General features: G+C 32.8%; 1 protein-coding gene across 7 annotated transcripts in view; it reads right to left on the bottom strand.

Annotated features, from left to right (window-relative positions):
* Nucleotides 1-1,556: 1,556 nt before the first annotated feature.
* The window catches only part of LOC122718958 (neurogenic protein mastermind), a 221,154-nt gene continuing 206,775 nt past the window's right edge, over nt 1,557-15,935 (bottom strand). For 5 of the 7 annotated variants that reach the window (XM_043944406.1, XM_043944404.1, XM_043944409.1 and 2 more), the window contains exons 4-7: nt 11,732-11,909; nt 9,806-10,108; nt 9,068-9,319; nt 2,313-8,158 (exon numbers count right to left, since the gene is read on the bottom strand). In XM_043944406.1, coding sequence (XP_043800341.1) covers nt 7,914-8,158; nt 9,068-9,319; nt 9,806-10,108; nt 11,732-11,909 — 978 coding nt within the window. In that variant the 3' untranslated portion in view covers nt 2,313-7,913. Of the gene's footprint in view, nt 1,793-2,312; nt 8,159-9,067; nt 9,320-9,805; nt 10,109-11,731; nt 11,910-15,935 lie in introns of those variants that run through there. The other 2 variants (XR_006347487.1, XR_006347486.1) reach the window with 2 other exon arrangements.

The following is a 15,935-nucleotide window of genomic DNA, read 5'->3' on the forward strand; positions in this document are numbered from 1 at the left end:
CATTTTTTTTTTATTTTTTCAAGATTGTCACTGTGCACGCCCATTACGTATCGCCACAGACCGTATCCTATGACCTGTTCGAAGCGATTTCTCGCCGAGAAGGGAGAGAAACGGCTTTCGTTTGCATTCTCAATCCCCTCTCGTCCGCAATTCGGTCGAAGAAGAAAACATCAAGACTCCGTGGCACGGCGATGTTCGCCGATTATCCGTCAGCCGCAAAAATTACAGTCACGTGCTTCGCTCGCTTTCTCTTTGTCTCTATCTACTTCTTTCCAACCGTACTCTGCTTACACACACTATACGCTATTTACAATATACGACGAAGGAAAAAAGAAACCGATACGTTGCTATGCTTCTGTCGCCGTGATTCTGAATTGTCGTCGTAGTCATCGTGTTGGTCGAATATTATTTTTATTTAATTTATCGAAACCTCTTCATGTTGTTATAAATACTGATCCCATAAGCGTTGTTCTGAACTTTAATGTAATAATACTAATTGTATCGATAAAAATTATTGATTAATGTTAATTAATTACAATGAGAAGAATCATCGAGAAAAAGATACTATACATATAATTATTACATTTTCAAACTCGTTGAGTTATACTCTGCTTTTTCTCGTTTCTTCCTATTGTAGAATCTATTTCATTTTATCCAAAGGCCATCTCTTTGAATTGAAAATTCGTGAAAGACTAAGAGTAAGACTAAAGAAAAGAATACGATTTTAATAATTAAATTAATATTTGTTTATAAATTGCAATATAATTCTTAAAAACTACAAAATAATAGATAAAAATTGATTTTTCTCAAAATATAAATCAAAAAAAATAAAATTTTTAAAAATAGATTTTAAACAGATCGGCCTTGGAAAAAACGAAATTCAGATGACGCTATATGAGTAAGGTGTTTCAAAAGAGGTTTTGATTTCATGTTCGCGACGACCTCGACGATTGTTTTTCGTATTCTTGTAAAGAGAGGATCAGTAGAAAATCATCTAGTCGACGCTCTACACACAAGGCAAGCGAGTATAAAATAAACTGGATACAAGAACCACGAGTTTGGTTTTATATAACCTTGAAATATATATCGCCCAATTTTTCGTATTTTTATTTTCTTTTTTTCATTTTTTTTCATTTTTTTTTTTTTTTTTTTTTTAGTTTCACGCAGGAGAATGAAATTTTATGTGTGTGTATATACTTTGTCGAATAAGAGCTTAGAAAAGATCTCGCTGACCTTTACGATGAAGGATGATTGACATTTCAAATCCGTTGTTTTAGGAAAAAAATATTTGTGAATTATGTTCATAATACGTTTCTATTATTCTATTAAAAATACATTTCTATTAATAAATATTAATCAAAATATTATCTTGTAAATAAAAATTTATTAATTATATTTCTCGTTTATTTTAACTATTTAAATAATTCAAGAGATATTTATTATTTAATGTTTTTTTTATTATATTATTAATATATAAATAAAATTTATATATTATATAAATTATATAAATTATATTATATAATTTATATAATATATATTTATAATTTCTACATAATTTAAGGTTTAAATAATTTGTAGAAGCTAGAAATTGTAATTTTAAAATAAGAATAGATTCTAATTAAAAATGATTACACGTCATTTGTCTTTTTCTATCGCAAAGGTCAGTTAATGGTTTTATAACGGATTTTCATGAGCCATTTTCGGTGTTGTGTTTATAGTGGAATATTGTATGCCTAGTCGATGTCGGTCGCTGGTGGATCGTCATTGTGCTTTTGTCAATTAAATTTTTGAACTAGAAAAAAGAAATATTATTTCATTTCAAATTTCTTAGTTATTTCTAGTTGATATAACTTATTATCATGAAAAATATAACGATGAGATTATAGTGATTTAATTTTTTTTTATCATTTATTATACAATATATTATCAACTAATTTTTAACAAAAAATGTTGGTGAAAAGTGATCGATTTAAAATTGCATAAAAGAAGAGATTTTTTTTAATCATAATGCAAAATGCATGATCTTTAATCAAGAAAATTAATATTAACACAATAAAATCATTAATTAAATAATCTTGATTACGTACGATTACGTAAAATATGTATAATTTTCATTGTATACTAATGGGATAATAATATTATGGGACTCTAAATTGATTCAAACATTTTAAACATTATATAACGCACGATAATTTTTTTTATAAAAATTTCTTTTTATAAAATTTTAGTTAACAAATTTTGATAAGATTCAAAATTAATTAAAAATTTTAAATTAAATTAATAATAATAAATTGACATGATAAGATAAAAAATCAAGAAAATTATATAAAGAAATATAAAACATATAAGTTATAAAATTTCGAATTAACAAAATATTTCAATAATATTGAAAAATCAAGATTATATATAAATGCGATCTATATAATCGTAATTCTATGAAAAGTTTAAATCGATCAATGAAAAAATACGATTTAAAAAGAAATTGTGAATTTTCACATTTATGACCTTTTTTAATCTAAAATTCAATTTAAAATAATATTCATAAAAATATTTCTTCATCATCATAAACATTTGCTCTACGCACTAAAATTTTCCAGTAAAACAATAAGAGCCTATATAAATCGGCCACGAGCCATCCTTGTCACAATTATAATTTCACGAAGAATCAAGGCCGACGAATTGACATTTTCGGGTTGGCTTCTCTCCTTTTTTCTTCTCCCTCTCTTCTTGTAATCCTTATCCCTCATCGCTGCTTTTACACTCGCTCCTATTTTCAGTCTGGTCTCTCCCTAACCATGATATTGATCCTCCTCCCCTTTCCGCGCGCGCGTCCGTCGCGACTATATACGTTAGACCACCACTGTTCGACCTAGTGTTGGAACATCGTAGCGCAGATGCTATCTTTCTGCGATTGTGTAACAAATTTTCGCATTAACTAGTTGATTCACGAGAAAACATCAAGAGATTTCTTCGCATGAAGCCTAATACTATGTATCGATTAATAGAAACATTCGATGAAGAACAAAAATTAGCATAAAGCGCGAATCCGCTTAGCAACAACAGTTTCGAAAGAATCGATAACGAACAAAGTTTCATTACGATTATCGCGCGAGCAATGTGGATACACTTTGCATGCGCCATCATTTGACCGCCTAGAGTTCGCTCTTTTCGCTTTTCTTTCTCTTTTTCGCCGTGTTAATTGATGGGCGCTACTGTAAATTCTACACGATTGCCACCAACATTCTCAAACAGAGATCTATTTGCCTTTGATTTTGCAAAAAGAATCGATAAAAATGCATTTCGAAAATTAAATTTAATTAAAAGGAATAGCTGTGAAAATAGTTTAATATGAGAAATGTATAAACATTAGAAAATATTTGAAAGTGAATGGAAGATACCATCATGGATAAATCAATGAGACTGGTTGGTCCTCTATTCTCTATCCCTTTCTAGCAATTGTTCTGTGCGGAATTATGTTTCGATTAGTTTTGTCGTGTAAATAATCGACGTTGAAACGCATTGAACAGTCTGATTTGTTGCGGGTTTAATGCGAGTCGACAATTAGCGAAATTACGAGATTCGACAAACAGCAACGTGGCCGATTCGACGTTTATAGTGTGTTCTATATGTGTTGTTTATCATTCACTTGAATGAAAACATAATTTCATTGAATTGCACGATCAATTTTTCTCTTTATTTCTCTTTGGTTTTTTATTGTATGGAAAATGGAAAATCGAATTGGAAACTTTCAATTTGTGATATGAGACAATAATTATCCAGAAGCGAAGTAAAGAAACCATTGTAGGAACTCAACGCTTTTTATTAATAACAGTTCGAAATTCAACATGAAATTTATTCTATGCGAAATGCCCGTATATCATATAAAGTTATAAATATTATAAATAATTAGATATATTTATCCAGCACGAGACTTCTCGATAAAGTGATTTACACGAGAGCCTTTTTTTTTTTATATCTTTTTCGGCTGAATATCGTTTAACCATCATTAACTATCGACAGTGCAAGAAATAAACAGCATGATTGTTATTTATTTTTCAATTTTTATACCCATTTCTCTTTTTTTTTTTTTTAAACATGGAAGATCGAGTGTTCGCGAAAATCGAAAACGATATGTTTTATACATATCGCATGATGTTCCCGTAAGAATGATATAGGTTAAATTATTAGTTCGGTATTCGGTCGCGAAATAAGTCGAGGCACTGATGTCTCACTTTCTCCATTGTTCTTTTTCTTGTTTTAATGTGCATATAAAAAAGAAAAACGATCCACCGCGACAATCGACACCATTGCACGCCATTTTTTTTCTCTCTTTTTGGTTGGTCCCTAATGCTCTCTTTTTCTCTCTCTCATTCACTCTCATTCTCTCTCGTTCTTTCATTCTCTCATTCTCTTTCTCTCTCTCTCTCTCACAACAAATTATCTCGTTTCTGTTTTTCGTGCTTGATTTTATTTCAATTTCTTAATTTCGCTCACACTTCCTTTCTTGCAATCTTTTTCTCTTTCACTTTCGTTCGTTCATAAAAAAACATATGTAAACATATGTATGTATATTATAATTCTATTAAGAATTTAAAAAAAAAAACAAAGAAAACAGAACAATCACTGTAGCGATTGATATCTCATCATCTCATCACCGTACTTGATTCTCTCGATTTACATTATACGTTCTTGTTAAATCAACGTAATACGATCAGAGCATCTGTCTTCTTCATTCCCTCTTTTTTTAAATTATTATTCTTTCTTCCCTTTTTTTATTTTTTTATGTCGTTTTTTCATTCTTTAGATTATGTTTCGTGGCCCCAATATTTTACAAGACAATAATAACATCATTCCGATCGATTTAAGGAATTTCTCTTCTTTCTTTTTTTATTTTTTTTATTTTTTTTATTTATTTTTTTTTATTTTTATTTATATTTTTTTTTTTTTTTACTTCTTTACTTTACATACTTTAAAAAAACGACTCATATTTTATTTTTGTTGCTAATTTTCGTGACATGTGGAACACTCGACATATGGTACACTCAAGATCGGAAATATGATCTCTTTTGGAGCGTCGAGTATAACTATGAGTAACGAGCGAAACTCCGATCGGAAGGTATTCGTGCGCATTTCTTGGCGAACGGTCGAGGATTATTTTACTTTTCATTATTTTTACTTTCCTTTCATTACTATTTTTTTTTTTTTTTTTAGTTTCTACCGGGTGTGTTCATTATATTTTTTCACTCGGTGTTCTTGAATTCTCGCGCGTCTATCTTATCTCGATGTTTCCTCGTTAATTTCGTTTTTATCTTATTTCGACCTCTCTTTTTTTTTTTTAGAAACAATAGTTTTGATTAGACGAACTGTGAACTTCTATTCAATTTCCTTTATCTATGGAATGTATCACTATTTGGAAGATTAGTCACGAATCCCCGCCATCTGATCACGATGAACTGTAGCTCAATGTATCTCATAAATTATTTTCTCGATATTTTTTCGTAAGAATTCCGACTTAAAAATAATAAAATTATATTGAACAATAAATATTAATGTTGTCTTGTAATAACTTCTCCGCGTATGCAGAGACGTGAGCCGAAAAGGAACGGGAAATTCGCGAAGAGAGCATTCGGTTCATCGTACCAAGAACGGTGGTGGTCGTAGCTGACCGTGATTATTTCATGTGCAACTTGAATTCGGCGACACAGCACATTCTGTGGAACTAAAACTCAATAAATATGCTCGAATTGAGGAAATGTGCTTTATCGCCGCGCGAACACATATACACTATATTCACATGACATCTCATTCTTCCTCTTCGATTCATTCGTCTCACTTTTTCATTTCACTAATATTCACCTTTCTTTCGTTTCATCAAACTTTCTATCTTTTTCTAACTTTTTATTTTTCTTTCTTTCTCTCCCCCTCATTCGCTCTTAACTCACATACCATCATCATCAATTACTATTATCTCATTATATTTGTTTATATTCATATATTATATATACATATATAATATATGTAATATATAATATATTCACCTATATCGTAGGGCTCTTATATTTTAATCGGCTAAAGTTTGCGAACTTATCGTCCTGTATTTTCTTCTAACTCTTACATGTATCTGTGTATGTGTGTATGTGTATATGTTGCGTTTACGTAGCTGTATATGTTTTATGTACAGTCAAGATTGTAATTTATTCTGTAGCAACACTAACACTGCGTTCTTAGGAAAGATTTCTTCATTCTCTCTTTCTCTTCCATTCTAACTCGCTCCGTCTCTTTTTCTTCTCATTATCAAACGCGATGCGAACCCTGCGAGACGTGGACCGATCGATCGGACCGAAACATTAGCCCGTCGTCGCAGGCAACGATGAATTCATCGTGAAATCGAATAATATATCTCATAATTGACTTTCTGTTAATTGTAGAATACGCGACATCATTCGCGGTATCATTCGTTTAAATACGCTACTAGTTCTAGCAATTATCATTACCGTAATAATGTAATTAACCGTAAATTGAAATTCAGCGACGGTCGAATGCTGATTTGCTCGAGAAAACCAGCGGCCAAAAGTCTTTTCAATCGTTAATCCAAAGAATGGAACTAATTACTGGTTATTGTGTAACTAAAAATTACAAAATGATCGATCATGAATAGACGATTAACAGAGTGATTTCTTTTGTCTGTTTAACTGTTGATAATTCTCGAATCGCGAATCGTTACATGAAAAATCAAGAGAAAAAAATTTTATTTTATCATTGGTCGTTTCGCGTGGAGTGCGCGTCGAAGTCATCGTGTAGCGTCGTCGACGCGTGCACTCGAGAAAGATCGATCGATCCTCATTCTGGAACGACCGTTTTAACTAAAAGAAAATACGGTGAGGAACGAAATAAAAATATACGAATGATCGAATACACGGCGACTAAATGTGTTATGTATTATTGTATATTATTATAATATGAAACGTTCGCGGAGCAACGAAACGAATATTACGGATCCCTCTTGATTTCCCACGCTGTCGACCGTCCACTGGTTTTATCTTGCTCTATTTACCTCTTGTCTCTGTTGCTTCTTCGCGTTATTATTTAAGAAATAAAATTTTACTAAAAGTGATTGCCTAGAAGAATAATCGCCAGCCGGAAGGTTAGCTGCCGAAAATACACTATGACCGGTTTCCATGCACGCGACGTCGAATCGGATGCCATCTGACGGACGAATTTTTAAACTCGCTCATCCTTTAGCATCTATAAGCCGAACAACCGAAGAAATTTAGTATACATATGTATAGTATCATATACACCTTTATCATACACGAGATTGACATTTTTTCCGATTCGACTAGATCAAATCACCCCGTGCGTTTGAAGTTATAGTCAATCGATGAACGGATCGTTAGGACGCGCGTTTCAGGGAAACGTGATCGTCGCGGTTCGAGTGCTCGTCACAACACGGAAATCAATAATCTTATTCTCGTTGCCCCTTCACTTCATTTGTTTTACTTTCGACTAATTTATAGTCCATTCACCGCGCTCTTATAATTCCTTTCTTACTATAGAAAGTAAGAAATGACACGATCAGATTCCACGAATCGGCTAACCTTTACTATTATTTATTTTTTTCTTCCTTTCAACGCGACGATTACGTCCCATCGTTATTCATCGATCTCGAGGAACTGTTAATCGAATCATCGGCACAGCACGCGACGAAGATTATAGCTGCACTGATACGATAAGCGAGTCTGTTTATGGACGTTGTATCTGTTTTCAAAGGGGTGATCGATCCTAAAGCGTGAACGAATTATCGTTATTATTTCATTTTCACTTTTTTTTTCTTTTTTTCTTTTTTACGTTTTAAACCGGTCTTTGAGTGAATAAAAATCCGATTTTCCGAATAGACCGCGATAGGCGTGGTCTTACAGAATATCGAGGTTGAAGCCCCCCGTGGAGTCAAGGGAATTCAGCAGTTCCTGAGCGCTGAAGTTCGACGTGTCTCCGGTCGGAAGATTCTCTAGAAATTCGAGGCTAAAGTCCGCCGCGGTTACGGATGGATCCGTGGTAGTAGTGACTGGCGGTTGCGCATGCTGCTGTTGCTGTTGTGGCAAACTGCGCACTCCTGGACTGCCAGCGCCGTATTGTTGATGCGGGTGTAGAGGGGAACCTGGAAGGAATTATGTTCAAACATGATTGATGACAACATAAGGATTTTGTGATATGTATAATGAGAGTGAATATAATAATATATTAGTAGAAAAGAGTAATACTTTTATACTCTAATAAAAAAAATGGAGAATGTAAATGATAATAAAAGAGATAGTTTAAAATGTTTGTATCATATTGAAGTGGTGTTTTCTATATATAATATATAATAGATATAATTAAGCATTTTTGATAGGAAAAATATACTATAAAAATATACTAATGTATTGTAATTATTGTAAAATTCTATTGTAATAATTATAAGTATCGTAAGTAATTATTATATTTAAGATATACATAATAAAATATTAATTATTTATCAATGTTTTAATTGGGACAAGGAATTTTATTGACTGCTTTTATTCAGTTACATGCATACTTGATTAGAATCAGCGATATTAAAAAATTTAAATATAGAAATAACAGTAATAAAATATTATACGCAAATATCGATATATTATTAGAATACGATTAAAATCAAATATATCTCAACGATAGAAATTCGATTCCTAAAAACATTATTAAAATGATTAATTACTTTATTGTGTATATGTTTCTTGATTATTACAAAATCATTAACAAATCACTAACACTATAATTATTATTTGTGTCTATTTTATAATTCATTATCTAAATTTTTGCAATCTTTCGCGGTAAATTTATTTAATTAAAATAAAATCATTTAAATAAATCACTATCATTCATACTATCAACAATGTTATTAATATTAATATTAACTCATAAAATTATCTAGTTGATCGATCAACAGATGATCGAATTAAATTGAAATAACTTTTCTTTAACTCGTTATCTCTCGATTATTACTTTTCTCTTTATGAGAATCAGGGAATGATCATCGTCCAAGACTCACCAGTTCCAGTACTGCTGACAGAGTTGACTGATGAGGACTGCGACATTTGCATCTGCAGTGACATCTGATTATTACTCTGCTGCATGGCTAATGTCTGCTGCTGGTGTTGCTGCGACAGTAGCTGCTGCATCTGAGTGCTGTTGGCCATACCGGAGCCGGCGATACCTCCACTCTGTGAGCGAATCAACTGTTGATGCTGCATTTGTGCGGCGTTCATCTGCATGCCACCCGTGCCACCCATACCGAATCCACCTGGAAGATAAGGATAAGTGAAACGATTTAACACAATTATTTATACGCTTATTTCATAATAACTAGTTAAAGAAAAACAATAATTCAATTTCCATTTGTCATAAACAAGTTTCTTACGTCTGAATTTTTAAACCACATAATTAACCACATTCCTATTATATCTTTTCTAAGAAAAGATACAACTATAAATTTCATAAAATTTAACTCGCATTCTACGCAATATCATCAATGCCTCGTCGTAACATTAACAACTAAAAATGGAAATAACATCCGTCTCGTACGATCCTTTGAATATTCCATTTTCCGTGGAAATTAATTCTTAAAATCAAAGATAATCGAAGACCATTCGAACAAATCTAATAACTAACCAAACAACTTTAACTAAACGAAAAAAAAGATTTCCACTAATTAATGCTTAGAATTGCTTAGAATTCCTCGCGCGAAGTGCACGAATATTACGAGTTACGTTACCGGGGAGAAGCTTACCTTGGTGACCTTGCTGATTAAATTGCGATCGCATTTGCGCCTGAAAGCCCTGCTGCTGCATGAGAACGTGTCGCCACTCCTGCTGCGCGCCACGGCCAGCGATGCTATTCCCAAGGCCATCGGGCGGGCCAACGCTGACGTTAGGCGGCCGTTGATTGTTGGTCCTAGGATATCCAAGACGCTGATGCATTTGATGCATGCCGCCAATCGCGGCCATACTACCACCGCCCATGTACATATTGCCACCGGCAGCGTGCAATGCCTGTTGTTGTTGCTGCGCCATTTGCGGCCTCATCATCGGACCTGACGGTGAAAACAAAAGATAAAAAAATTATATTGTTAATAATTTCAAAATTTACGAAGAATTTCTTTCTTTATTTTATTTTATTAAATTGTTAAACAGCATTGATTTCCATTTTGCTTATTACAGTTTTATTTATTTATTATTTATTATCTGTTTTTCGAATTGGAATTCAAAAAAAAATTATGGAAATAAATGCCATACGAACGATTCTGTATTTATTGTCAGCGTCAAATGGAAAGGAAGAATATCTTTCTCGTTAGATTTAATTTATATGGAAAAATTTTATGCAAGTTTAACGGGAATCGAAACACACGATCGAATCGAAGAGGAGGAGAGTGATCGATCCCGGAGAGAAACGTCTCTTCATTCTGGCTCAGCCAGATACGTAACGAAGATACACGTATTGCGATGGAAACGTGGAGCCTTAATGCTCTGTGGATTTTCGTTTGGATAGAATCTTATGAAAGTAGCTTCGAGCCGATCGATAGAGGGAACCTCGTACGCGTATAAGAATATTTACGATCCCCCTTTCTTCACCCCCATCTTCACCACTATCTCGTTCTTTTTAGCCTGGAGCAGAAAGATCAGATTCATTTTCCACGGATACTTATCTAATGGTTAAGAAGTTAAGTGTAAACGTTATTCGAATGGACGTTTCGTCCAATTAAATATTTTTCCGCCATTATTCACCGTTTGCTTCCGTGTAATCGAAATAATTCGGTTGATCGGTTCTCGAGAGAAAGAAAAAAAATTGCGAATTTTTGTTCCACTTTATATTTTTTTTTTAATAGACGATCGCTGCTACTTGCCCTCAGCTCACAACTGAGAAATGTCATCGTAAATATATATATATATATATATATATTTTTCGTCAAATATTTTTAAATTAAATTTCACGATTCTAAAAACTTTCATTACAATTTAATTTTCTTTCCACGGTTTAAAATTTTTAAAATATATTTTATTATATATCGTAATTTTCATACTTTTGTAATTTATGTTATTTTATTTCAAAATAGTTTTATAGTTTTCGGTATTGCAATTTGCAATAAAGATAAAATAGAAAGGTAAATGTGTACACACACATTTATCTTTCTTTCTTTCTTTCTTTTTTCTTCTTTTTTTATTTTTTTCAATAAAATTTCGAAAGTAAATGAAAATCTACCGCTGAATAAATCCACGCATCGAAAGAACATTCGCCGTTTCGACGAAAAGAATCGATACTAGGCGCCCAGATTCTCATTACCCTAAGTGCCTTCCGACTTCCAGTGCATATGAAAATGACGTAACCGTCACTAGTGTCGGCGTAAAAAAATTAACAGAGTGGATCTTGCCGGTTGATTTCCACTTGTACGAACATATTAGTTATTCCCTCGATCGCGTATGAACATTTTTTATTATGTTATTTCTTTTATTTATTTTTTTTCCTCCTTTTATCATTTAACGCGGATATTTTTCTTTTATTTTAATATTTATCCAATAATTTGTTCAATATTTAACAATCGAATATATGAATAGTTTTCCTATATTTAGATTTTTAATTAAGAGTTAGAGTTTCTTTAAGAAAGTTTTATTAATCGATGCAAACGATGAAACGATTTCAATTTCAATTTTCTACTCACCTGAAGGTGGCATAGGTTGTTGCGTAACCCTGCGCATAGGCCCGGTATTGGGAAACCTAGCTTGTTGAGCCATACCGATACCAGCGTGCATCATTTGGGCCTGAGCCGCTTTGTATTCGGGTGGTGGCGGTCTCACGCCACCCATTCCTCCGGCCATGTGTTGTTGTTGTTGCATCACCTGAAAGACCAACCAAACAATGGATTTCAATTACATTATTAAATCACGTGTTTCGGGATACTTGTGACTTTGAAACTCGACGCGTACCTCTGTTGTATTATTATAACAATAACGTCTAACCTTAGGGTTACTCATCATATTTTCGTAAACAGTAGTAATGGAATTATTCTCCATATGAAAGTCAAAAAATTGTAAGAAATTAAACATCTCGTTAACAATAATATCCAATAATTTAATCCAATCTTTTAACTATCGTATCACGAAGTTATCATTTTTTAAGTATACCTTTATTCTTTAATTAAGACTAAAATTAATGTCAAGAAGAATTTCTTATTACTATAGATTTTTACTATAAATAAAAATACGATTCGAATTTGTACACGTAGAAATTAAAATTCACTTGCGAGAAAGTGACTAGAGACATCTGACGGCAAAGAAAGGAAAGATCGCCATGCCTATAGCTTAAGTATACCACGAAATCGTTCAAACAATAATTTTAATGTTCAATTGGAATATCTTGCATATAACAGTTATAAAAGATATTCGTACACCGTATCGTAAGTCTTTAATATTATTCTCAATTAGTATTTTCACAATGATCGACACTGATTGTGAACGTATAACATCAAAATATTGGAATCAGCGAGCGAAATGGAAATTGGACGATTCGACGATTGAACAACGAGGCTTTGAACAACGATACGAGTTAGAAAGCTGGCCGACAGATTCCACGAGGGAATAATTGCGAGTCCGCTCACGGCACGCATCGATGACTCGTTACGAGTCGTATTGTCGTCGAGGCTGGTTAGCACGGAAGTTCCTAGCATCGGTGTCGTTGCACAAGCCCTCGTGGATTGCGTTTCCACTTCCTGGTGTTACGCCGTGGCCGCCGACGACGAAAGCTCTCGCGTACACGAGCGACGACAATGAAGACAGAAAGGCGACCAGAGACAGTGTGGCCGCGCATTTTCCTCGTTACCAACCGAGATATACATTCACTGTATATGTTTCTCGACATTTTCTCCTCGCCTTTCTCCCTTTATGCTCTTTTCTGTCCGCATTTTTCCATTTCTTTTGACACATGGCGAGCCAGAAGTGAGAACACTCTATCTTAATTGTTAATCCTCCGAGGTGAAGTTCCATTTTTACGTTGAATTCTCGTTTCCTTTCTTTTTTTTTTTTTTTTTTTTTTTNNNTTTTTTTTTTTTTTTTTTTTTTTTTGATAATACTGATGAATCGAAAGTATATGCAAAGTATATGAATTTTAAATGGTATTACTGTTCGATTATTTTTTCACGTAGAAAATAATTTAATTAACGTAAATTTTTTTCCATTTGTCGTTATTTTTACTTTAAAAAAATACATTTTGCAATGTGTTTAATAGTTTTCTTTCGAAACTATTTCGTTCCCAAACTTTCTATCCACAGTATGCACAGATACACAAATGTGCAAAAATGGAGCACTCTCTCCAGACAGATAGAAGCATTTTTCCGTTATTCGACGTGCACAACCTACGATTAGCCGAGCACCGCCCTCATGCTCTCACAAACGGTTTCTGGTGAACGGAGGAAGTGTTCTTAAAATCAGCATGTAACAATTTCACGCGTGTTTACCGATCGATTCGCTCCTTCGAAAGAAGGAAGTGAAATGCTTCTCTCATAAATTAATTTCAAACTAAATCACTTTAATAATCAATATTTTTTTCAAAAATTGAAAACCATTAAAAATGACATTTCGTTTCGAACTGGATATCGAGATCTCTTTAAACGAACATCTTTAAAAATCGATATTAGGCGCATAATAAATTCACGATTCATTAACAATTATTAATTAACCTTTATGACTCCTATGTCGAAGTATCGACATTATACAACTTGTAAAATAATTTAAAATGTTTTCTTTTTCTTTTCCTTTCAAATACTTTGTAATACTTTACACAATATTTTATTGACATTCTCTTTTTAGATCCTTTTTGTAAATGAATTAAGCAGTTGTCGTTAAAAAAAAAAAAATTAAAGAATGCAAAGATACTTAACATAGAATCTCTCTCGAAACGACAAAATCTTTCAAATTGGATCGATCGAGGAAACGAAATGCCACACCATCATCGTTCTCACGGTAATTAAAAAACACGATTGCTCTTCGATTATATAGAAAGTAGACCCTCGAACGTCGTCTGCAATCTCGAAAAACTCCTTTTCTTTTTCTCTCTCTCTCTCTCTCTCTCTCTCTCTCTTCATTTCGTAACTCTCAATTTCAATCGAGCCTCGATCGAAACGATCAAACGATCCGGTTGTTTATCTTATCAAACCGTTTGTTTTATCGGATCGTGCGAGAAGGAGGATACGTTCTTCGAGGCTTTCTTCCTCGAGAGGGAAGGGGACGAGGGATGACTAACCAATTGCGTGAAACCTGCAATTAGTAATTGGAGCACGATCGAAGAGCCGCCTTCGATATCTTAACATCGTCGAGGCAAACTGCTCGTTATTACAAACTGAGTCATCCGTTAATAAATCGTGTCCACGAGTGGAAAACGTGCACTAAGAAATCGTTATTAAATCATTTCTCTGAATCTCGATTTCATTTCGAAAGAGGGAATCGATTTATTATCAATATTTATATACTTTTATCTATGATAGAATAAATGATCCGTTAATATTCTTTTCAATTAATGTTTACTCTTACAATTAATGTTACTCTTTACGATAGTTTTGATATCACGAAAGGGAACTTACTTTTTTTCCATCATCCTTTCTATCTAGAAATTGATCTTTCAAGAAAATTTGAATTATGGTGAAAGTGAATTTAAGACGAGAATAAAATTGTAAAAAAGAAAAGAACGTATTCGTACGATATTACGAAAATTTAAATGTATCGGTGAAAAGAAAATTCGTAAATTTAATATACCTTAATCTTAAAGGACAGATGGGATCTCATTGAGTTCTGGAACTATGTGTGTTAAAAATCCTGGGATCGACAGGTGAGAAAAAGGTGGACAGGTGTCGTGACAACACGATGGCTCGTCGTGTAATTTTATATTCAATGTTTTAGCGATTTTTCAATAGGGAGCGAGCGTTCAAGCAAGGATAATTCGTGGTGGAAGAATAAGAAGAAGAAGAAGAAGACGACGATTCAGTGACAGTAATTGAGCTCGTGGACACAGTTTCTTCGGATGCAAATTGGAAATGCATAAAAGATGAAGAACACGGTGCCGGACAAGATGTAAATGACTGCATGCAAATGTTGTCTGATTGCAAACTTGCCGACGTTATATTGTACCCATACGTGTAACTAGAACAGACGACCCGATACAGGCGAGCACAGTTTCTCCCTTCACTTCTTTTTCTTCCATTCCTCCTTTCTTTGTTTCCCCTTTGTCACACAAAAGAGCAATAACTTTACGGATAAAAATTGCAAATTGTAAACAGCTTAACGGCTCGAAATCATGTTAAACTAACGCGTTTACTTGTAATTTAAATCCTCTAATAAGGCGTAAGGTAATAACGTGTGCATTTATTATACCCGAAGAACTCATTATTACGACGTATGTATCTTTACGACGATCGTCATTTCTTCTTTGCCATCCATTTTTATACTTCATTTATACTTAGATTTATTAGGATTTTATCTAATTTTATTAATTTTTATATTAATTAATCTTCAATATCCATACTATTTAGGTGATCCAGATAACTTTAAAATTGCAAATCCTATAAATACTCCAACTCACATTAAACCTGAATGATATTTTTTATTTGCATATTCAATTTTACGAGCAATCCCAAATAAATTAGGAGGAGTAATTGGATTAGTAATATCAATCTTAATTTTATATATCACTATTCTTTATAAAAATAATTTAATAAATAATAAATTTAATCTATTAAATAAAATTTATTATTGATTTTTTTTTAATAATTTTATTATATTAACATGATTAGGAAAACAATTAATTGAATATCCATTTACAAATATTAATATAATTTTTACAACAACCTATTTTTTATATTTTTTTCTAATATTTTA

This window comes from Apis laboriosa, unplaced genomic scaffold (genome assembly GCF_014066325.1).
Source record: "Apis laboriosa isolate Shangri-la unplaced genomic scaffold, ASM1406632v1 scaffold68_cov148, whole genome shotgun sequence".
Classification (NCBI taxonomy): Eukaryota; Metazoa; Arthropoda; class Insecta; order Hymenoptera; family Apidae; genus Apis; species Apis laboriosa.